Genomic DNA, 23,115 nt, shown 5'->3' with positions numbered 1-23,115 from the left:
GTTCTTCCGACTGAGCCCCCACTTAACATTGCTTGGTCCTTCAAGAATAATGCTTCAAAACTGAGGCTTCCAGGCCCAGCATCGCAGTTGATTCAGGGAAGAGTATGGGCAGCTTTCTGGGCTGACAGAAAAATGAATTTTGTAGATTTTACCCACAGCTTAGACTGAGGCAGGCCTGAGAGGGCTCCAGGCCTGTATGTTCGAGCAGCTCTTTCCTGGAAGCCAGAAGGCATATGCAAATCGTTGCATGTCAGGGCAGGTGAGCCAGGGGTCACGTGGCTAGGGTGTTCAGGGAATAGGTGCTCACCCAACTGTGGAGAGCTAAGTTCCTGCTGATTCTGTGCCTTGTCACCTATAGCCAGCAGCAGTTCTTAACCTCGGCTGCACATTAGCCTTGGCTGGGGAGTTTTTCACAAAATGCCAGGGCCCAGAAATTATGATTCACTGGGATAGGCCCTAGACATTGGTATTTTCTTTAATATCTTCAAATGATTTTAACGTGCAGAATGATTTTAGTGTGCAGCCAGGGCTGAGGACCACTGATGTGGAATATAAACTTGGTACCTGGTACAGTATTTTTTTGGTACAGCTATGGTTTTCAGCAGTGCAGTTTTGTTCTCGTGGTCTCCACCCTAAACCATGAAATGGGGCATGGTGGTACGAGATAGGCCTGTGGCTCTCACTGTTGGTCAAGGTTGACATGAAGGAGAGGACTGGGTGAGTCGTGTTCATGGAGCCCCAGGTGTTTCCTTGTGGGGCCTCCTGACAGGGGAGTTTCTCCAGTTAAAAAGTCTCAAGATTCAGTGCAGAGCACTGAACGATGGGAGGGTCATCGTTATTAGAAGCCTGATTAAAAGCTGCCTGCAACAACGGCCTTACATCATTTCTTTTTCCGAAAACTACACTTTTCAAGATATAAAATTTAATTCTAACTCTCCAAATTATAACCAAGCAGTTGACAGAAACTTGGCACTTCACTTGTTGGCTGGGAATATCTTTTTGTCCCTGGTTTTCCAAAATAAAAGATATGTCATTCCAACTATTTTTAATTTGGAAGCCAGCAAAAATTGTTGTGCTGTCTCCCACATTATATTAATTTCGTAAAATTGAGACCAAAATAATTTTAACTAGGAGAGATGGACTTCTTTAAAGCAGCAACTTACTTTTAGCCTCACAGAGACAGTTTATGAACAAATGGATATCAGCTAAACTGTTTCTGACTTATTAGTAGCTCATCCATTAAACAGCAAAGGTGTTCACATATAAGTGTAGGTTGTAGGTTAATGTGTTTGTGTCGTATACTGTAGTCTTCCATCGGCCTTTGTTCTACAGCTTCCATCGATTTCACCCGATTTTAAGCCTCTGTAGTTACAATACAGTTTTTGTATAAATGGTAGCTCCCAATCTTGCTTTACCTTTGTTTGTGCTGCTGGAGAAGGAGGGATGGGAGATGCCCATTGAACCCAGTCATCCTCATTGCCCAGTGGCTCTGATTGCCTTTCTGTAAAGGCAGTCATCTCAACAAATGAGCCTTCTTCCAAGTAAATGCCATCCTTGTGTAATTCACACCCTACGATGGCCGTGCCAACAGCCAGGGGGCTCTCCCACTCCCCACGCCTGGGCATGCCTTCTCCAGTCAGGTGATTTTTGAGAGCTTCCCTTTGCATTTTTAGTTGGGCCCTTCCTTTTAACCCTGCCTTGCCTTTCTGGTGATGGCCCCTCACTGATCCTGTGACTAAAATTCCTCATGTGAGCAGTGCATTTAGGGGCCTTATATGTGTAAGCAGCTTGAATGCCCTTTTGAAATTCTCGGCTTTATTGAACTTGGTGATTCATATGAAAGGAAGAGTGTGACTCTTTCTTATTTTTCAGTGACTTGCCAGTCATGAGACTAGCACTGACCTGAGTTAAAAAAAGGGGCAGGTGGGATTATAAGTAAGTGGGACCTGGAGGATTATAAGTAAGTGGGGCCTGGAGGATTATAAGTAGGGCCTGGAGGATTATGAGTAAGTGGGGCCTGGATTGCTTACACACACAGGTGTTGAAACTTGCATGGACAGAGTTCTTATGCTAGTTACTCATTGCTTATTATTTTTATTTTATTTAATACTTGCTCACTCCTTCCTTTGAGCCTCATGGCGATGCCATAGTGGGTGGTATAAATATTCCTATTTTACAGATGAGGAAACTGAGAAATGAAGAGGTTAGAAGTCTTGCCCAGGTTAGCACAATGAATAGGTGGTGGAACTGGGATTCTTTGTTTTTTTAGACGGAGTCTGGCTCTGTCGCCCAGGCTGGAGTCAGTGGTGCGATCTCAGCTAACTGAAACATCCACCTCCAGGGTTCAAGCTATTCTCCTGCCTCAGCCTCCTGAGTAGCTGGGACTAAAGGCGCCTGCCACCATGCCCGGCTAATTTTTGTTATTTTTAGTAGCGATGGGGTTTCACCATATTGGCCAGGCTGGTCTCGAACTCCTGACCTCGTGATTTGGCTGCGTCAGCCTCCCAAAGTGCTGGGATTACAGGTGTGAGGAACTAGGATTATAGGCATGAGGAACTGGGATTCTGATCCAGGCAGTGTGGTTCCAGGATTCTTTTCCCCAGGCTCCCTACCCCCAAATTACAGAAAGTAGCAGGAACTTGGCTCTGTTCTCTGCCCTTCTTGTGTGTTGTGGAATTAGCCAGAATTTCAGCGTGTTCTGGATGTTGTTATGTCAGACAACTTTAGAATTTGTGTTAATAGTTTTAGGCATCTTAGGAATTATTTACTACAAATAGAGCAGTAAGAGTCGGACCAACTGATATTTCTGTGAAGCTTCACAGCGTACAGTATATTTCTAAATACATCATTTCATAACAAGCATGTAGATGAGAAAACCAAGACTTGGGGTAAATAACTGTAAAAGAGTCATGACTGGAATCCAGACCTTTCTTTCCTGACTGTGCTAGACAGAGTGTACCTAGTTCCAGAATTGCCATCAGAGTGATTTTTTATCTTGATAGGCCCCGGGAAATTTTACCAAAGCCTATTGTATCTGTCAAAACAAAGAGAAGTGTCATTCTCCTTGAAGGCCATTCTTTTTACTACTGTTGTTATTATTGTTGTTACTTCTACTATTATTATTATAAGAACTATAATTAATCAAATGGCTTACAGTGAGCTGGACACTGTGCCAGCCACATCATGTAATTTCTCATTTAACCTTTACCACAGCCCTATAGGGTCTGCAATAGTAAACCAATGTTATAGATGAGGAGGCTGAGACTTAAAGGTTTCCACTGCAAGGGACAGAACAAGGATTCAGCTCTGGGTAACTGCAAAAGCTTGGCTCTTGACTACTTAATTAGCTATTACCTATTTTTTTTTTTTCTCAGTTGAGCAAACTGTCTTTTGACCTCCGTCTGCTTCACTGTTTATTTTCCTTGGCTTCAAACCATGGCATCATTTCTAATGCATGCACTTTCAGTCACTAATCTGGTTAAATTTTTTATGTCTTCACAATTGTACTGAAATTTTTATCTATACTCCATCCCTTCATGTGCAACCTCCTCCTCATGCCTACAAGTTGCCCCTCCAGCTCCCTCCCTGATGCCTTTTCCTCCCCAGCACTGCCCCTACCCATCCACCCAGCATTTCCGATGGACTCTTCTTCCAGTACCTCTTGCATCAGATCATGCTCCTGTCTGTCTAGCTCTTTTCCTCTCTTCCTCCTTTCCTTCCTTCCTCCCTTCCACCCTTTCTCCCTTCCTCCCTTCCTCCCTTCCTCTCTCTCTCTTCCTTCCTTTCTCTCTCTTCCTTTCCTTTCCTGTCCTGTCCTGTCCTGTCCTGTCCTGTCTTGTCTTTTTTCTTTCGAGATGAGGTCTTACTCTGTCACCCAGGCTGGTCTCCAACTCCTGACCTCAGGCGATCCTCCCACCTCAGCCTCCCAATTAGCTGGGGTTACAGGCGCAGGCCACCATGCTCAGCCCCAGCTCCCTTCTCCTGAGTAACCATCTCCCCACTCCTCTTAAGAAAACTGTTAACAGTCTTCACCAGCTCAGGAACATACCCCTCTCATTTCCATTTTTCTACCTTTACTCATGTTGTTCCCGGGGTCTGATAATTGGAACTATGGAGTTGCGTGTATATTCTTCCTCTTCTTGGGAGGAGCTACAAAGTCACACTGTAAAGAGGTGGGCCTTTGGAGGGGGGAGTCATAGCCATTTCATGGTCTGCCACAGTCCAGACTTCTTCAGACTCTCTGGGTGATCCACAATGACAAAAATCATTTACAAACTGATCTGTAAATAAGAATATCAGCATATTAATTTAAAATGACAAGTATAGCAGTTAAGAGGAGATGTCATTTGGGGCAGGTGGCTACTGACTTTCCTGAAAAAGGTTGGAAATATATTATTCAATCTTCAGATTTTCTTTCTTCTAGTCTCCAGGCAAACCACTGCATTTCATACATTTCATTCTTTGGCCATGTTAATAATAGGAATTTAAAATACAGCCTTCTTTCACATTTACTTAGGGCTTGATTGGTTTTCCAGGACCTGTCCTTCCTGCTTTTGACAAGGGAGATATCCTGTCTGTTAAGTGGATTACTGCAGATGGCTCCTTTTGCCCTTTGTGGGTTGGTTTTAGTAGCTTAGCTTTGCAGGGAAACTTTATGTATTTGAAAGTTCTTGAGGCACTGCCCACTTTTTGTTACCTTTGACCCTTCTCCAGAGGCTGCTTTTCCCCTTTGCCCATAGCCCTCAGAGGGATCTTTACAGTCTGGGTTTGGGTACATAGACGCTGAAGGGTGGCCAAGGATTAGCTCAGGTGGGGATTAATGAGAAATATGAGATGGCTAAAATTTCACTAAACACTAATTATAAAATGATTTAAGGGAAATTAAAGAGTGAGATTTAAAAATATTTAGTGAATGTTATAAACATTCCATTTGAATATAATACGCTTAACATTTAAAAGTCATTTTTAACTGTTTTTCATTATTATTTAATTAAATCTTGGCTTTGCTTACGATTTCAGAAGGCAATTTCTCATCCAAAGCACATCATAGTGCTGAAAGATCCCAGATCCCCAACCTGTTCCTACATACATACATACACACTGCTAACAAGGGAACTTGCTTAGATAGAACCACACCGGCTTGTCATCTGGAGAGTTGACCTCTGATTCTGGTTCTATCATTAATGAGTTGTGTGATTTTCAAAAGATCGTATAATCCTCTGAGCCTGTGTTTTCTTTTTTTTCTTTTTCTTTTTTTTTTTTTTTTTTTGAGACGGAGTCTCGCTGTGTCACCCAGGCTGGAGTGCAGTGGCCAGATCTCAGCTCACTGCAAGCTCCGCCTCCCGGGTTCATGCCATTCTCCTGCCTCAGCCTCCCGAGTAGCTGGGACTACAGGCGCCTGCCACCTCGCCCGGCTAGTTTTTTGTATTTTTTTTTTAGTAGAGACAGGATTTCACCGTGTTAGCCAGGATGGTCTCGATCTCCTGACCTCGTGATCCGCCCGTCTTGGCCTCCCAAAGTGCTGGGATTACAGGCTTGAGCCACCGCGCCCAGCCGCCTGTGTTTTCTTTTTGTAAAATAAGGGAGTGGAAAACAGTAATGGCTTTCATTTTGTTCAAAAGTTCACATTTATTACATGTGCATATTTAAAAAGCCAAGCAATTGGGGGGGAAAGGTTGCTATTCGGTGAGCACAAAATGTGACACTCCAATGCTATGAGGGAGTAGAGTCTATAGCAGTGTGATCATCTTGTATATTTCTAAATTTATTTTGCTGATCTCAGTTTGAAAAAATACAAGTACGGTTTCACATAGTGGCAAATGGGAACAGATTTTTAACAACTTGTCTTGTAATTTCAGGATCTCCTCAATTAAAGAAGAGTATAAATTTTTGCTTCAAAGTTGACAACATTTGGCAACTGCCCTCATTCCTTATAATAAATGGAAGATAAGCAGTATCCAAAACTCACAATATGCCCTAAAGCCATCTGTAATTCTGTGTCAACTACTTGGTTATTACTCAGTTAACTGTTATTTGGGAAATGTATTTAATCGGCCGGGCGCGGTGGCTCAAGCCTGTAATCCCAGCACTTTGGGAGGCCGAGACGGGCGGATCACGAGGTCAGGAGATCGAGACCATCCTAACGAACACGGTGAAACCCCATCTCTACTAAAAAATACAAAAAACTAGCCGGGCGAGGTGGCGGGCGCCTGTAGTCCCAGCTACTCCGGAGGCTGAGGCAGGAGAATGGCGTAAACCCGGGAAGCGGAGCTTGCAGTGAGCTGAGATCCGGCCACTGCACTCCAGCCCGGGCGACAGAGCCAGACTCCGTCTCAAAAAAAAAAAAGAAATGTATTTAATCTCTCTAGGTCTGAGATTTCTCATCTGCAAAATGGGGATAATACTAGTGCCTACCTCAAAGGGTGGTGGTGAGAATTAGATAAATTAATACAGGTAAATACTTTGTGTATTACCCAGCTCATGTTATGTGCTCAATAAATGATAGATCTAGCTATATCCATATATATCTACACATGTTTATTTGTCTGTCTTTTAGCTGTGGTCAGAAGCTGCACCAAGCAGATACACTTGATACACTTGAACCTACCCTTGCATTTAATTTAAGGCAGGTATGCCCAGGGGACAGCTGGCAATGTCTAGATAATTTTTTTTTTCACATCTGGGAATTACTCCTGACTACTAGTGCATAGAGATGCCAAGGATGCTGTTAAACATCCTACAATGTGCAAGACAGTCCCCAACCCCCAACTCCTCCCAGCAGATTATCCAGTGCAGAGTATCAGTGGAGTTGAGGTTGAGAAACAGTAATTTAAAGTATGTATGTAGGCTCTAGTAGTGCTATAATTATATATGGACACACATGCATAGGCCTGAATTTTTTGAAAAATCAGTGCAAAGGCAGCCACTTCATTACTGATGACATATGACTAGAACTGCAGCACTCCTATGAGAGGGGGAGAAACTGCATTACAATGGCTACTACATGAATCTGAATTAACTTGTCAACATATTAGTGGTCTCCAGTATGTTGATGTTTTATATATAATGCAGTGGATGATGCACGCTTTGAACTTAAATTTTAAATTAATTAATTTTTACAATAATTTTTTTTAAACTTAAATTCAAAACAAACATTTGTTGGAACCCCTGAAACATATCCTAGGGTTCCTTGGAACACTGTTTGAAAACCATTGCTCTGTAGTCCCTTCCAGGCTCGAGAGTCTTTGGCTCTGGTTTAGGGTCAGGTCATAAATAAAATTCTCAGTGGCCTTGCTTTTTCACAGAGCAGTTTGGCATTTACAAAATTGCCATATGCTGAACTGAGAGAGAGTTCTGTCTTATTAAGCTCAAGAAAAGGTGTCATTTTCCTTCACCAGAGGGAACCAACAGAAGTATTCATTTTGCAGTTGATTCCTTCCCTTCATCCTCTTAGTCAAATCTTCACAAGATTTCTTCCTACCAGAAAATGTCCCTTTTCTTCAGGTGAAACCCACCCTTCCCTTTCTCATGAACAACGCTTAATTCACCCACATCACTTATTTTCCAAAGCCATGGTTCACCTGCTGAGGGTGGTGTCCCTTTTAAAGGTAGCTAGGTGTCTTGGAGAGAAAGGAAAGGGTTTGGATGCATTTCCAGTGAGAAACTCTAAGCAAGTGTCTCTGTGAATTAGGTCTGTGATTTGGGGCATCAGTTTCTTAACCTTTTGGGACCTTAGTTTCCTCACCTGTAAAATGAAGATAGTAATAGCATCTATCTCCTGTGATTGATGGAAGGCTTGATCCCTGTGTAATTACTCAAGTGCTAGTTGTATACATTGTTAAAACAAATGATGGTCTTTAGAAGGAAGTTATATATTTTTTCCCTAGTAATAGGGAAGATATATAGTATTTTCCCAATTACTATATAACTAGAAAATATTGTAAAATATATAGTATTTTCTAGTTATATAGTAATTTCCTAGAATTGGAAGATTGGAATCATCTTATCCCAGCAGTTTTCCCATTCCTTTCCCACATTTGCCTTTATCTTGAATCCTTCGTAAATCCTCAAAAAAAGCTGATTTATTTCCTTTAAATGGTGGTCCACCTCCATCAAGTACATAAACTAAGAGGTATGTGTAATTGATCATCAGCATGGCCCGGGTGCTAGGATGCTGGGAACAAACAGCGAGACAGGGAGCCTCTGGATTAGCGGGGGCTTCCTCATCACATCAAAAGTGCAGTTATCCAGCAACTTTCAAATACGTAAACAGAAGTCAAGGCAGGTGTTGTGAAAGTCCTTGACAAGTTGAGTTCCACACCAGCACAAATCTTCCTGTGTTAGTAGTAGGAATGAAGTGAAGACTATGTCATGAGTCATATTGGTTGCTTTTCTCTTAGCAATTTCCCCAAAGAAAAAGAAAACGTCTTGAGTTCCACCTCTCACTGCACATGTGGGTTTTTTTGTAAAGTGGGATAATTTAAAAGATAGTAATTATTAAGTCATATTAATTTTAAAATATAGGCTTTATGTACTGTTCTCAATGTAAATATTTTTGGTCATTGAAAAAAGCAGGTTAGCCTTCATATTTCTATTTTTACATCTTCTATCGACACCCAAATGCTTGGGAAATTAAAACTTGGGCAAATGAGTGATTTCCACATGCCCTTCTGATATGTCGTTAGCTATATTTACATTTCCTCAGCACATTACAATTTTCTGTCATTCTCTGTATGGTCAGAATGCAAATCAGGTATGTAGTGCCTTGCAAATGTATAATCCAGCAATGTACAGCTTGCTTATTGCCTTTTATTTTATTTTATTTTATTTTATTTTTGAGGCGGAATCTGGCTCTGTCACCCAGGCTGGAGTGCAGTGGCTGGATCTCAGCTCACTGCAAGCTCCGCCTCCCGGGTTTACGCCATTCTTCTGCCTCGGCCTCCCGAGTAGCTGGGACTACTGGCACCCACCACCTCGCCCGGCTAGTTTTTTGTATTTTTTATTAGAGACAGGGTTTCACTGTGTTAGCCAGGATGGTCTCGATCTCCTGACCTCGTGATCCGCCCGTCTTGGCCTCCCAAAGTGCCGGGATTACAGGCTTGAGCCACTGTGCCCGGCGCTTACTGCCTTTTAAAGTGTCTTTTTGAAGTTCTGTTAAATCCAGGTTCTGCTAGCAATGCTAAATATCTTTACTTTTTCCCCCTAAGTCTCTTGTAGCACATACTCTGACTAATGCTTCTAGAAACCACTTACATGTGCAGGAAGCATCTGCTTAATGAGCTCTAGAAGTTGGGATTTGCTTCTAGGGCCTCAATAGTTTTTTTTCATCTCTTTCTTAGCTTCATCTTAGAATTTGAAAATGTTTTCAAATAAAAGATGCAACAATGAAGCATTTTAAAAATACTTAACCATTCACTTTAAATTGTTTCTCCTCAAAGAATCAAACTCTGTCATGATGAACTAGGGTGTCCTTGCAAAGGACTTTATAACGGGTTCTGGGAGAATGGTGTTGGGAGAGAGCAAGCTTTAGAAGGGTGACCAGCAAAATCCCCCAAGAGGTGGGGGAAAGGTGCAAAGGGGAGAAATGTGCTAAATAAACCAAGTCGTCTTAGGAGCAGCGAGCAGCCTTCCTGGTAGACGTTAGAAGTACATATTTGAGGATTGCTCCATAGACCATCATTGCTCCCTTTGATTCAGATTCCTATGGCATTGTCCCCAAAGAGCTAGATTTTAAGCACTTTCCTTGAGACTTTTCTGGACTCCTCCTTTAGTAATGCTAGAGTTCAAGTGATGATTAGATATTTCAGTAATGCTGTGGTCTAGGTAGAAAGGCCTTTAACTTTACTTCAAAGGTCTTATCTCCCATCTAATTATTAAATCCAGGGAAAGCACTTCTGATTGCTTTTGGTGTGATATTTTGGAGGTCTTAGTTTTTGTTAACTTCAGGTAATGTTGGAAGGCCATTGGATGCCACTAATTTGGAGCAACACGTTTTACTCATTCAACAAATATATATTCATCACTAACTATGTACCAGGCACTATTCAAGGCACTTGAGACACATCATTGTTAAAAAAACAAAAATTGTTGGGCCAGGCGTGTTGGCTCAAGTCTGTAATCCCAGCACTTTGGGAGGCCAAAGCTGGTGGATCATGAGGTCAGGAGGTCGAGACCATCCTGGCTAATATGGTGAAACCCCATCTCTACTAAAAATACAAAAAATTAACTGGGTGTGGTGGCGGGCACCTGCAGTCCTAGCTACTCTGGAGACTGAGACAGGAGAATTGCTTGAACCTGGGAGGCGGAGGTTGTGGTGAGCAGAGCCAAGATTGTACCACTGCACTCCAGCCTGGGTGACAAAGCGTCTCAAAAAAAAAAAATTGTTGCCTTCATGAAGCCTATCTTGATTTTTTGTTTTTTGTTTTTTGAGACAGAATCTCGCTCTGTCACTCAGGCTGGTGTGCAGTGGCACAATCTTGGCTCACCACAACCTCTGTCTCCTGGGTTCTAGTGATTCTCCTGCCTCAGTCTCCCAAGTAGCTGGGATTACAGGTGCATGCCACCACGTCTGGCTTCTTTTTGTATTTTTAGTAGAGATGGGGTTTCACCATGTTGGCCAGACTGATCTCAAACTCCTGACCTCAAGTGATCTGCCTGCTTCGGCCTCCCAAAGTGCTGGGATAACAAGTAGCCACTGCGCCTAGCCATAAATTGTTAACATAATAAATTTTAAAAACCGTATAGCATGTGATTAGTCTGTTAAGCTAAATACCGCATAACAAAATACCACAGACTGGATGACTTAAATAACAGATTTATTTCTATGTTCTGGAGGCTGGAAGCCTAAGATCAAGGTGTCAGCAGGTTTGGTTTCTCCTGAGGCCTCTCTCCTTGGCTTGCAGATGGTCGCCTTCTCACTGTGTCCTCGTGCAGACTTTCCTCTGTGTGCCTGCATCCCTGGTGTGTCTCTCTCTCTCTCTCTCTCTCTCTCTCTCTCTCTCTCTGTCTTCTTATTCTTCTGGTTCTTTGATGGAACCAGTCACATTGCATTAGGGCTCCACTTTTATGACCTCATTTAATCTTAATTACCTCCTTCGAGGTCCTAACTCCAAATACGTTCCACACTGGCAGGTTCGACATATGAAGGGACACAATTGAGTCCATGACAGTAGGTTATTAGGTGATAAGTATTTGGAGGGAAAAATGAAAGTTAGGTCAGGGTAAGAGAGGTTGGAAAGACTCTGAAGGTGGGGATTGCAGTTTTGAACAGGATGATCAGAGTAGACCTCACTGAGCAAGTGGTATTTGAGCCGATTGGAAGGTCAAGTATTTTCAAGTTTTGTTACAACCCAGAGACCAGAAGTGGAGGTGGTGCAGTGGAGGCAGGTGAGAGACACAGCAGGGGAAACCCATGGACCTAGGTTCTGGTCCCAGCTCTGCATCTTTCTGGTAGTGAAACTTCCAGATAGTACTTTGGGCTTTTGGGGTTCGGTTTCCAAATATGCTGGTCTGTGTGAACTTGTGATTCTAGACTGCATATTCTTAGAGGGGTATGAGCTGGAAAACAGACTTTTGAATATTGGCTTGGAGTAGGTGGTAGGCAAGGGGTGATAGATGTTTGCTTTGGGGATTTATTTTTATCTTTTTGTTTGTTAAGATGGGATGGGCTTAAGACTCATTCCAAAAAGTGTTTCTAATTAGGACGAGATCCTCTTTCTCAAAAGATGGACACACTCAGTGTAATGAATCCTAAGTTCCTACCTCATGGACTCTTAAAGGGAGCGAGATGCCTGTGAAAGTGAAAAGTGGTAGGAAGAGGGTGCTTGTCTCTTCCTTTTTGATCTTTCCTGGGTAGTATGTAGCCCAGTGGGGAAGGCCTGGTACAGTGTGGCTGAGCCACAGAATCCATCCCATAATATGCCAGTTAGCTCTGTCCTGACCACACACTCCACAGCAACCAACTATGCTAAAAATGGAAAAAGGACATTAGTGGAAAAACTGGTGAAATCTGAATAAAATGTAGAGTTTAGCTCATAGTAATGTGAATTTCTTAGTTCTGACAAATGTACCATGGTTATGTAAGATGCTAACATTAGGGAATTCTGGGTGAAGGATATAAGGGAACTCTTGGAACCATCTTTGCAACTTCTGTAAGTCTAAAATTATTCCAAAATAAAAACTGTTCTTTAAAGAAAAAAAAGGTCATTTTGGACTCAGTGATGACTTGGGCTAGAGACGTGGATTTATTCACCATAATCAGAAGAACAATGCTAAGTACATGCGCCTATGTTTATGGATCAGTAGTGTCGTCTTATAATAAGGCAAAAGTGGTCTATCTCTAGTCTGAGCTTTTCTGTTTGGCAAATTCTCCATCCTCACCTTACCATCGCACCCCAGGTTTTTGCTTTGGGTATTGCCTCTGACTCATGTTTGTATTCAATATCTTATGGCAGAATAATTGCCTGAAAGCATTATTTCATAATAGGATTAGGTGGGGAGAGTGCTAATAAGTCAGGGAGGCAGTGGCATACACAGGAAAGAAGACATCTAGGGAAACCAAAGAGAAAATGCCCAGAGACTTTGTAGAGGTAGCAATTCTTAAAATATTATAGGTTCAAAAGATTCAGAAGCCCACACTCCTCAGAGTCGTAGGCCCATGGAGTGTATTGTGCGGTTTTGCCCAGGGCCCAGCCTGTTCTGATGAGGTTGTGGTCCCTCCGGTTGTTAGCACAGTGTGATTGTGCATTCCATACTTCGTGAAGTACCAGGGCAGCTAAGGAGGGGAGTGGCCTTTTATGTATATATAATCCCTTTTTTTCTTTTGACAGCTGCAAATCAGAAGGAGCCCATGAATCTTAATTTTAAAGTGAAAGAGGAGCCTAAGGAAGGGGAGTCCCTAAGCACGACTTTGCCTCGGTCCAGCTATGTGTTCAGCCCGGAATCTGAAGTGTCAGCCCCAGGCGTCTCTGAGGACGCACTAAAGCCCCAGGAAGGGAAGGGAAATGTGCTAAGGCGGGATGTGTCAGTCAAAGCAGCCTCTGAACTTCTCATGAAACTCTCAGGTACTTGATTTATTCGAAAATATTCACATTCTGATAGTTTCACTTGCAGGCCAACTGGACTGCTTCCTGCATGGGTTATAATTAACCTAATGGCAGCAATATCGCATTATTGCTGTGAATTCAAGGAATGATCAGATTACTTGGCTTAAATTCCTGTGTTGTGTGTGAGTTTGTTTGTGTATATTAGCTGTGTACCTATCTTATTAAATACAACCTTTTCCTGACTATCACTGCAAATTGTTGGAAACTACTGCTGCTTTCTAAGGTGATAGAGGCCATAATTTTAAATGGGTTCTAATGATGTTCAGAGCTCTTCTGCTAATTGATCAAAATATCTATTCTTCCCTAATAGAGGACCTGGCATTTTGTGTGTATTTATACTATACTCTTTAAGCACCATTACAAATATTTTTCTTAACTTCATAAGCATTTGAGATGGCACTTGAAGTAATTACCAACAGAGTGGCAATAAGAGATTTTATGGATAGAGAATTTTGTAATGGAATATTATAATAATCTGTTCTTAAGATTAATGAATCATTCTTTACTAGTATCTGAATGTAATCTCAGCATATTAAATGTAGGAAAAATGGCTTAAAATTTGAAATTCATATAGTTTGGATTTTTTTCCACATCATCTCCTATCTGCCCTGTCCTCTCTGAAACAGGTGAAAATATGGAGTCTTTTCAATTCAAAGATAGGACTTTCAGAACATGGAAAAAAAGGGTTATATCAATAATTATACTTGTCAAGTCATATCCCACCCTTAGTTCATTACCTCTTAAGCGTAATTTTTAGAAGCTATATTTAAAATGCTAATATGAATCAAAAACTGTTTTTAGTTTGGAACTTGCTGTGCTTGGAGGATGAAAGCAAGAAATGCAGTAGAGAGACTCCTTTAAGACCTGTAATTTCATCAGCAGTTCTGACTGTGTTTCTGGTTGACTAGTGGGTTGGAAAGTAAGAAATTAACAGTGATTTACTTAGTCATTATATCAGAACAGTTGAAATTCCTGTACTTACCAGTTGGTGGGGTTAAGAATTCTTTCCTTTGATGTTAATTCAAAGCACATTGGAAGTTCAAGGTAACATGATTTGTTATAAATAAAGCATAATGCAATCATTACATCCTTATCATAGCTCCATCTTCCTAAACTTTGCAGAGATAGTACAGTACCTCCTATGCAGATGAGAGGTCTAGTAAGATTGTATTATTTACTATTATAAAAGCTGAACGTTTTTATAAAGGGTGTTCAAGTGAACACATTTTTTGTATATTTGAACTCTCCTTCCTATGTTAAATGATGTAGAGTAACACATTTGTTGTTTTCTGGTAAATTCAAAGAGGTCACATAGCTCTGATTCTTCCTCCATAGCATACACTTTCACATTCCAGTGACTTGAAGTCTTATCCAACAGTGACCCCTGTCTCCCTCCTTATGGTCAGATTCCAGTATATAATATTTCTAGTTCAGAGTTTGCTGTGCAGCAAGTGTTGTAAGCAAAAGAGACTTTGGTAGCACCAAAAGATAATATGCAAAAAATGAGATTTCAGGAGTGATGTTCTTTAAGGAAAAATATTTTATCTTAATCCTTTTGCATGATGAGATTTGAGACACAAGTGCAGAATCATTTTATAAATAATAATGATATCCCCCACACAGAATAAGTCTATCAGCCATGAACATTGAAAGATATTTGTGGACAGCAGTGGTCCTTCTAAATGTGTATGTTGCCTTTGGTTGAGCACATGTGCTATGTGGTTCAGCAATAGTTGAATGGATGACATGGTCCTGTTTCCAAAGGGCATCTGCCCCTGCTTCGTGATGTGGAAATGAAAACTTGTTTGAAGACCGACAATGATTTTTTTTTTGCTGTGAAAAAAAAATCCTCAAATCCTCAGCATTCTGTGTGCAAACGACTTAGGTCAAAGAGATATGCATCACAGTCCTGATCTTTAGATGCTGTGGTCTAGTCAGAAGTAATCCAGGGCAGTGGAATCCATCCATGTGATTTGCACTTGGAACTTAGTACTGCCATACTCTAATGGCCATGGTCAGGTAAACTGGAAAGAAGTTTTTTAGTCATAACAATAGGCATGTGACTTAAAAGCAAATATCTTTTCATTCCTAAGCCACAAGTGAAAGAGGACTCACCCTTAATTAGGTTTAAAGTGGATATTAGAGTTTCTAATCACTGATAGAGCAGTGCTCTTGCAAGAATGAAGTTGTTAGGAAAAAACTTTGTATGTTCTTTCCTCAAATTGTAATTTTAACAATTTCACCATTCATTTCCTGAAAGACATCCAAGTAAAGGACTTGTGTCTTCAGATACCCTTTTCCATGATCATTTCTGTTGCTCTATAGACAAGAGTAATTCATTTCCCAAAACGTCTGTGTAATTGGTCAGGGCTGCACCACCAGTTTGTCTCGGCTGATACCCCCAAAGCTTTGTTATAGCAGTTCTTGTGAACAGGAGTTCCTATTACTTCCTGCCTTGCTTGTTTTTATTTGTAGTCTTCTGATATGCTGGGGAAAATCTTTTTGATCAGGAAGAGTTGGGTGAGGATAATTAGTTATGCAAGAATGATGCATGGGGCACACTTTTCCTTGTTTCAGTTTTGACCCAAGGAGTAGTTAAGATGTGGAATAAAAGGAATTTTCTTCCCTGTTATTTATTCCCTTGAGGTTAGAAGTGGTGACCTATGGTTTAGACCCTTTCAGTCTTCTCATTGAATTACTAACAAGAAACTAGTCCACAATTTTGGCTGCTTCATTTTCAGTTTTAAATTAATTTATGTTAACTCCTTAAGGATGGAGACTTGGCACCTGCCCCAGTCACATATCATGTGGAGCTTTTCTATGTGGAAAAACCTCTGTAGATATATTGTTTTCCAAATTGACATTTGTGTTTTACGGGAAAAACGCAGATGAGCTAGAGTAGGCTCAATTTTTCATTAAGTGTGCGTTTGGGAAAATCTGAGCTTTCTTCCTTCCTGTGGTTCAAGTTCTATTTCCAGTTGTTAATTGGGAAGTTGAATGCCTGACAGCTGGGCCAAGTGAATTGATTGCCATAAAGAAAGCAACACACTCTGAGGAAAGCACTGGAAGTCTGCGACTACTTGTTGTTATGTGACACAAGGCAGCCAAAATAATCAGACTTTTTGCTAAGCATATGGTTGCCAAAGATAATTTCCAGAAGTCTTCATTCAAGGAGGCTGAAATCTCAGTGTTCAACATAGAGGATATATAACATTAGATAGTGTAAAATATTTAAAGTACCTTTAAACTCTGGTTTTGCAATGTCTGGTCACCTTGCAAACTTATGGGATAGCTGTGTTATCACAGATATGATGTAATGCTGAAAGTGACACAAAATTTTGTCTGCTTTGTCTCTGCTTTGCTTTAAGAGAAGTAGCTAGATGCAAAGTGATGAAGATAAATGCCCTCCTCTTTCTTTGGGAAGTTACATGTTTCCATGGGAATGCATATATAAAATGTATCATGCATGGTTGGGTGAGCCTAGAAGTAGTAGATAAGAATGCCATTTAAAAATATGAATTCCACACACAAAAAGTACATAGTTGGAAAGCTGGAGTTACGCAGAGAAACATTAATGAAAAATTAAACATTTGCGTTTCTCTAGTGTGGTAAATAAAACTTCATATTAGACCTTAATTTGAAACAAGTTTATTGGTTTTAAAATTTTCTGTGCTCACCCAGAGGATTTATATTCATTTCTGGTTTATATTCATTTATTCCTGCCTAGTCCTGGAGAGTCATATAAATTATAATTGCCTCTTGTATAGGAATCCAAGCAGACCCTAGATTTGAAATAACATAGTGATGTGTGGTTTAGGGTGTCACGTAAATGAGATGGAGCTTCAGCTAGGAGATATTTAGAAACAGATAAACTTGAGTAGGATGACATTTTAAGGTGAATTTAATCTCTAAGGTGAACTGAAGTGGAGAAGAAAAGAACTCACTCTATTAACAGTTGTAATTAGGGCCCTTTTGGTTATAAATAACAGAAACCCTCTTCAGATAGTTTTGGCAGGATAGAAGAATTTAGTAGAAGATGCGGGTTTTGGATTGGCTTATGGATCCCAAGGGCAGGGATGCAGTGGGGCATCGGTTTTCCACTGCAGCTGGAGTCTGGAGGCCCATATGGAACCAAGGAACCACCCCCTTCCCCACCTCATTTGTGCTTCTCTCTGGACCGACAGATGGACTTCTTCTGTTACCCAGGCCACATGATGGAAAGGGGGAATTGCCAGCAGCTTCTGAGTTTATGCTTTGCTCAAAAGAATAGCCAGACAGAAATGTCTTTATCCCAATCCTAAATCCCAACCAAGTGCCTTGGCTTCAACTGGGACCCGACAGTGGAAACTTCTCTATTTAGAGATGAGGGCATGTTGAGCAGATGTGGCTGCTGCCGTTAGCCATGTAGGATTGCTGGGAGGGAGGGTGAGGTGCAAATAGGAAAATAGAACAATACATACAAACCACAAAAAGTCCAGGAATAATTATGGTGGTTGCTGTCATTTCAATATTGAGTGGAAATGTGTTGGGTGCTGTTTATCTTTCCTTCCTAAAAGGGTCTGAGAGAAAAACCTCTCTAATTTGCTAAGGCAGTGCTTCTCAAAGTGTGGTCCCTAGACCAGCAGAATCATCATTAAATTTGTGGGGATAAGGAAGTGTTAGACATGCAAATTCTTGAGCCCTATCCTGGACCTAGTTGAAACTCTGGGTTGGGAGTCCTGCTGTCTGTGTTTTCACAAGCCCTCCTAGCGATTCTGACAGCTAAGGTTTGAGAAGCACTGTGCTGAGGAAATGGTTAATTGGAAAAATAAGTTTCATCCATCTGAGAAGAATGCTTTAGGTTGAAGCTGACAGAGAACAAAGCTCTATTAAATGTACATTTTACTTTCTAAAAAGAACCATCTCTCTTCAGTGAAGATTCTTTTTAATTTATTATGAAATAATGGTATCTGGGAACCTTTTTTTAGAAGGGCACATGTACCTAATAAATCAAGATAGTGTTGGCTGTGAGCCTCAGATAATACTACTTTTTTCAATGTTCTTTGCTGTTAAATTTCATGATTATTCCTGAGCAATGCTGGCATTCTTTTAGGAGAAAAACCTTTCTCTACCTCCCCTCTACATAATCTAAGACCATGTTGGAGACTCTTCTAAAGAATTATGTGAGATTAATTTGAGATTTTAGCTTAACAATTTCTCAGAGCAAAAACTTATTGGCTTATTTGGTATTTTCCCTTGGAAAATTATGGTCTAGCAAGCTTTTTAAGCAGTGTGACTTCAGTAATCTATAAGGATGGAAAATACATGTTGTATTTTTATGTTACTGCCTTCTCACATTTGCCTCCTTCAGACTTGGAATTTATCTAGTTAGGTGGTAGAGACGATGTGAGACCTGTTTGTACTTACTTCCTTATGATTCTACCTGCTTGCATAAAAGGCTAAATGTAGAGCTCACTTATAAAGTGAACAGGTAGATCTAATCAGTCTAATCAGTCCAAAAATCAAAAAATTCATGTTTTCATTTCAACCTTTTTTGAGCCCCTGAAGAAATTTATTGAATCCAATATTCTGCTTTTCAAGAATTTATGTATTTTATTTTATTATTTTTTTAGAGACAGGGTCTTGCTCAGTCACCCAGGCTGGAGTGCAATGGTGTGATCATAGCTCACTGTAACCTTGAACTCCTAGGCTCAAGTGATCCTCCCACCTCAGGCTCCAGAGTAGCTAGAACTGCAGATGTGCATCATCACACTCAGCTAATTTATTTATTTTTTTTAATTATTATTATTATTTTTTTTGTAGAGACAAGGTCTTGCTATGTTGCCCAGACTGATCTTGAACTCCTAGCCTCAAGCAGTCCTCCCAACTTGGCCTCCCAAAGTACTGGGATTACAGATGTGAACTACTATGCCTGGCCAGAATTTATATATTTTATGTTTTAGAGGGGATTTCTACACTTATTTTAATGTACCATCTCATTTTAAAAACTGTCTTTTGTGTGTGTGTGTGTGTGTGTGTGTGTGTGTGTGTGTGTGTGTGTGAGACAGAGTTTCACCCTGTTGCCCAGGCTGGAATGCAGTGGATTCCTGGGTTCAAGCAATTCTCATGCCTCAGCCTCCTGAGCAGCTGGGATTACAGGTGGCTGTCACTGCACCCGGCTGATTTTTTGTATTTTAGTAGAGATGGTGTTTCACCACGTTGGCTAGGCTAGTCTCGAACTTCTGAGCTCAGGCAATCTGCCTGCCTCAGCCTCCCAAAGTGCTAGGATTACAGGCATGAGCCACCGAGCCTGGCCCATCTTTATTAAAATATAATTCATATACCGTAAAATTTGCCCATTCTAAGTATACAATTCAGTGATTTTTAGTATACCTGCAGAGTTGTGCAACCATCACTACATCGAATTCCAGAAAATTTTCATTGCCCCCAAAAATGTCGAGTCCATGAGCAGTCGCTCTCTCTCCCCACCTCCCACCCAGGCAACCACGAATCTAGTGTTTCAATAGGTTTGCCCATTCTGGACATTTCATATGAATGAAATCATACAGTATGCAGTCTTTTGCATCTGGCTTCTCTCACTTAGCATAATGTTTTCAAGGTTTATCTATGTTGTAACATAAATCAGTACTTCATTTTTATGGCTTTATTCATTTTCAATTTTTGTTATATTCCATTGTATGGATATACCACATTTTCTTGATCTATTCATCTGTTTATGAAGGCATTTGGATTGTTTGCCATCTTCTACTACTATGAGCATTCATATGCAAGTTTTTGTGTGGGCTTAGGTTTTTAATTCTCTTGGGTATATACCTAGGAATGGAATTGCTGAGGCAAATGCTAACTCTGTGTTTAACATTTTAAGGAACTGACAAGTAGTTTTCTGAAGTAGTTGCACCATTTCATATCCCCACCAGCAGTGGATGAGGGTCTCAGTTTCTCCACATCCTTGCAAAACTTGGTTTTGTCTGTCTTTTTTTATTATAACCGTCTTAAGAGTGTAAACTAGTGTTTCATTATAGTTTGGATTTGCATTTCCCTGATGACTAATGATGTTGAGCATATTTTCATGTGCTTATTGGCCATCTGTATATCTTCTTTGGAGAAATGTCTATTCAAGTTATTTTCTTACTTTTTAAATTGGGTTATTTGTTTTATTCTTGAATGTTAAAAGTTCCTGATGTATTCGGGACATAAGTCTCTTCTCAGATATATGATTTGCAAATATTTTCTCCCAGTTCTGCCAGTTGTCCTTCATTTTCTTAATGATATTATTTGCAAGCCTGAACTTTTTAAATTTTGATCTCGTCCAGTTTATCTCTGTTTTTCTTTTGTTGCTTGTGAGCACTATCACATTTTCCATAAATCCAAAAATTAAGTAAAAATTGCAGACTTGTTTAATATTAAAAGGAAAGTCTGTCTTATGTTCACATAGTGCTATTTAATTTTCAGAGATATAAAGCCTGTGAAACCAAATTTATTGAATAATACCTCAGTGGAGTGGACCCTTCTGACTCCTATATTTGCTGTAGCATTCTTTATATGTCTAATGGCAAAGAATATTTATATGTCAACTTTTTAAATGACTTATAGTGAATGTGACCAGCAGTGGGCCCACAACTAATGGCTGGATCGCTTTCCTCATTGCCATATATACCGTGAGATAGATAGATAGATAGATAGATAGATAGATAGATAGATAGATAGATAGATAGATACCGTGGATGGGGGACAATGAAATATAAATAAGAATTAGACTTTTTTTAGCCCTTGAAAACTCAGTGAGAATTGTAGATATTGGGAGTACCAAGTCTGTATTTTATACAAACAGGGAATAGATCGCTTTAATAAGATAAAAATTTGACATGTTTCTATACCCAGAGAAACCTTCTCTTGAAGGTCTAGATCTTGTTAAGCTCAGAGGCTAGACAGCAGTATTGTTAACCTGACCATTTAAGCAGGACAGACTCAGAAGTAGCTGGATGCAACCACCCCTGGAACTTGGTTCTTTCTCAGCTACAAAGAGGAACTTATTCCAGCAGGCTCTCTGGCCGTACTTGATGTTACACTTGCTCTGGCCAGTAAGCACCCTTCTGTTTATTTTGTAATTCCACGTGCCCTTTACAAATCCTCGAACCCATAAACCTGAATGGCTCCTGTTGCTTTCCCCCTGCCCCATATGGGAGCTGTTCCAGCTCACACCCTGAAGGCCAGGGCCTCTGCACCTCCCTTTTTAGCCCTCAAGCTTCAGGCTACCCTTTTTGCTTTTTTTGACCCAGCTTTCTCCAAGGCCTGGGATTCACAAGGCCAGGCTCAAAAGGGCTCTTGTTTTATTATCATCTCCCTGTCGCATAGCTGCATATGTTAATATAACCACGAAAATTTGTATTGGCTTGTGTTCCCAGAAACCAGGCAAGAACTCTAACAGGAATTTCATGTGCTCCACCTTCATCGTAGATTCCTTTTCTGTTGGGCTGCTTCAGGACTAGGGCAGGGAGGGGTCTGGATGCAGCAGGGAGTGGGGAGGGCTGCAGAGTGGTGGATCTGGGGTGGGGGCGTGCCGGAGGGGCTCCAGATCTTCCTTTACAAATATGGAGCAAAAAAATTAAGAATGACGCCTAGGCCTTCCTCTTGGATTCCTGCATCACTTTCTGTTTCTGGTATAAATGACTACAGATGTTACCTAATCGGTAACACATACTGGGGCACAAACGAGAGGCTGCTAGTAAATACGTTTTGATGATGACGACTCTGAGAAGAAGCTTTATTTTCCGAGGGATCCAGTTGCAGTGTGGTTGGAAATATTTGAATAACCAGTCAACCTGTTCAATTTTTCACTCATAGGACAAGTTTCCCTGATGGATAGAAGGTATGTACCTTGCACCATTCTAGGTTTTTGAGGCTCCTCCCAGCAGCCCTTTTGGCTATATGTTAATACAGTTATAGTCTTGTGAGGGAGAGCTTAATCGTTATTTTCCTTAACAAGATATCAAAAGCATTCTCATTCCACAGTGGTTTTTCTTCTCATCACCATATTAACCTTTCACCTTTAACTTATTCATGTCAAAGAAGGGGAATGTTTGCATGCATAATTAAACCCCATGGATATGGTGCCCATCTGGGTACATGTTGGTCTCATAGACCTACCCCTAGAGAAGGGAATCCTCATTGCTAAGTAGCTTGTCTGCTGCCAAGTGGCCAGGTCACCCACTGGGCAGGGGCTCTACTGTGTGGTGGGGCAGAAGCTACCAAGCACGTCTCTGTACTGCACTGGAAGATGCATATAGTCTGGGAGTGATGGGACCCTTTCCACTGGGCAGGGGAGTGTCAATATTAGCCCAGGAATGGAAACTTTCACAAAGAGAATTATTTTTCTCTTATGGCTTTTAGGATTATTACAGAAAGACAAATGATTTAAAAGTGTTCCCCCCCCCCCCACCATCAAGCTGTAAGGACCTGTGGTATTCTTTCTGAAAGGATCTTTGTCTTCCCTTCTAATAATTCTTCTCTTTACTCCACCCATGTATGTATTTTTCCCATTTTAAGCCATCCTGAGTTTATGCTGTGAGTTGATTTACTTCCTTTTTTCTAACTGCGGGATAGCAGCTGGATTCAAGCACATTTCCTGGTTTCCTGTGGCTTGCCATATGCTTGTATCACTTATCTCCACAGCTGGAGAGAGGAGGGGAGGTTATAGAATTTATGCACGACCCATCACGTTTTATCTTAGGTACAAAAGCAGATGACGAGGGTCACTGTTTAAAGAATAAATTATGAACTTGTTTCTTTACTTCCTACTATTACCATCCTTTTCCCCATAAACCTACCCTTGCCCTAAACATATGTACACACTTCCCCTGTTTTTGCTACCAGAAATTCTTCCTGCTATTTTTGAGGTAGAGAGCATTTATGGGGACAACCTTACAGAGCTTCCTGTGGTCCACACGCGTGTTTCCAAAGGTACATTAATAGCCCCTCCACTCAAGAGGGAAAAAGGCCCTCAACAGAACCA

At 40.8% G+C, this 23,115-nt stretch overlaps 1 protein-coding gene across 9 annotated transcripts in view; it reads left to right on the top strand.

Annotated features, from left to right (window-relative positions):
• The window catches only part of ZNF827 (zinc finger protein 827), a 176,947-nt gene that overhangs the window by 56,908 nt on the left and 96,924 nt on the right, over positions 1-23,115 (top strand). For 8 of the 9 annotated variants that reach the window (XM_030917786.1, XM_030917808.1, XM_030917810.1 and 5 more), the window contains exon 5: positions 12,828-13,061. The exons of the other annotated variant lie outside the window; for it this stretch is intronic. In XM_030917786.1, coding sequence (XP_030773646.1) covers positions 12,828-13,061 — 234 coding nt within the window. The remainder of the gene's footprint in view (positions 1-12,827; positions 13,062-23,115) is intronic. 9 annotated transcript variants of the gene reach the window in all.

Source organism: Rhinopithecus roxellana, chromosome 2 (assembly GCF_007565055.1).
Source record: "Rhinopithecus roxellana isolate Shanxi Qingling chromosome 2, ASM756505v1, whole genome shotgun sequence".
In the NCBI taxonomy this organism is placed as follows: Eukaryota; Metazoa; Chordata; class Mammalia; order Primates; family Cercopithecidae; genus Rhinopithecus; species Rhinopithecus roxellana.
The sequence above is the reverse complement of the archived record's forward strand: the minus strand, read 5'-3'. Positions and strand labels throughout refer to the sequence as shown.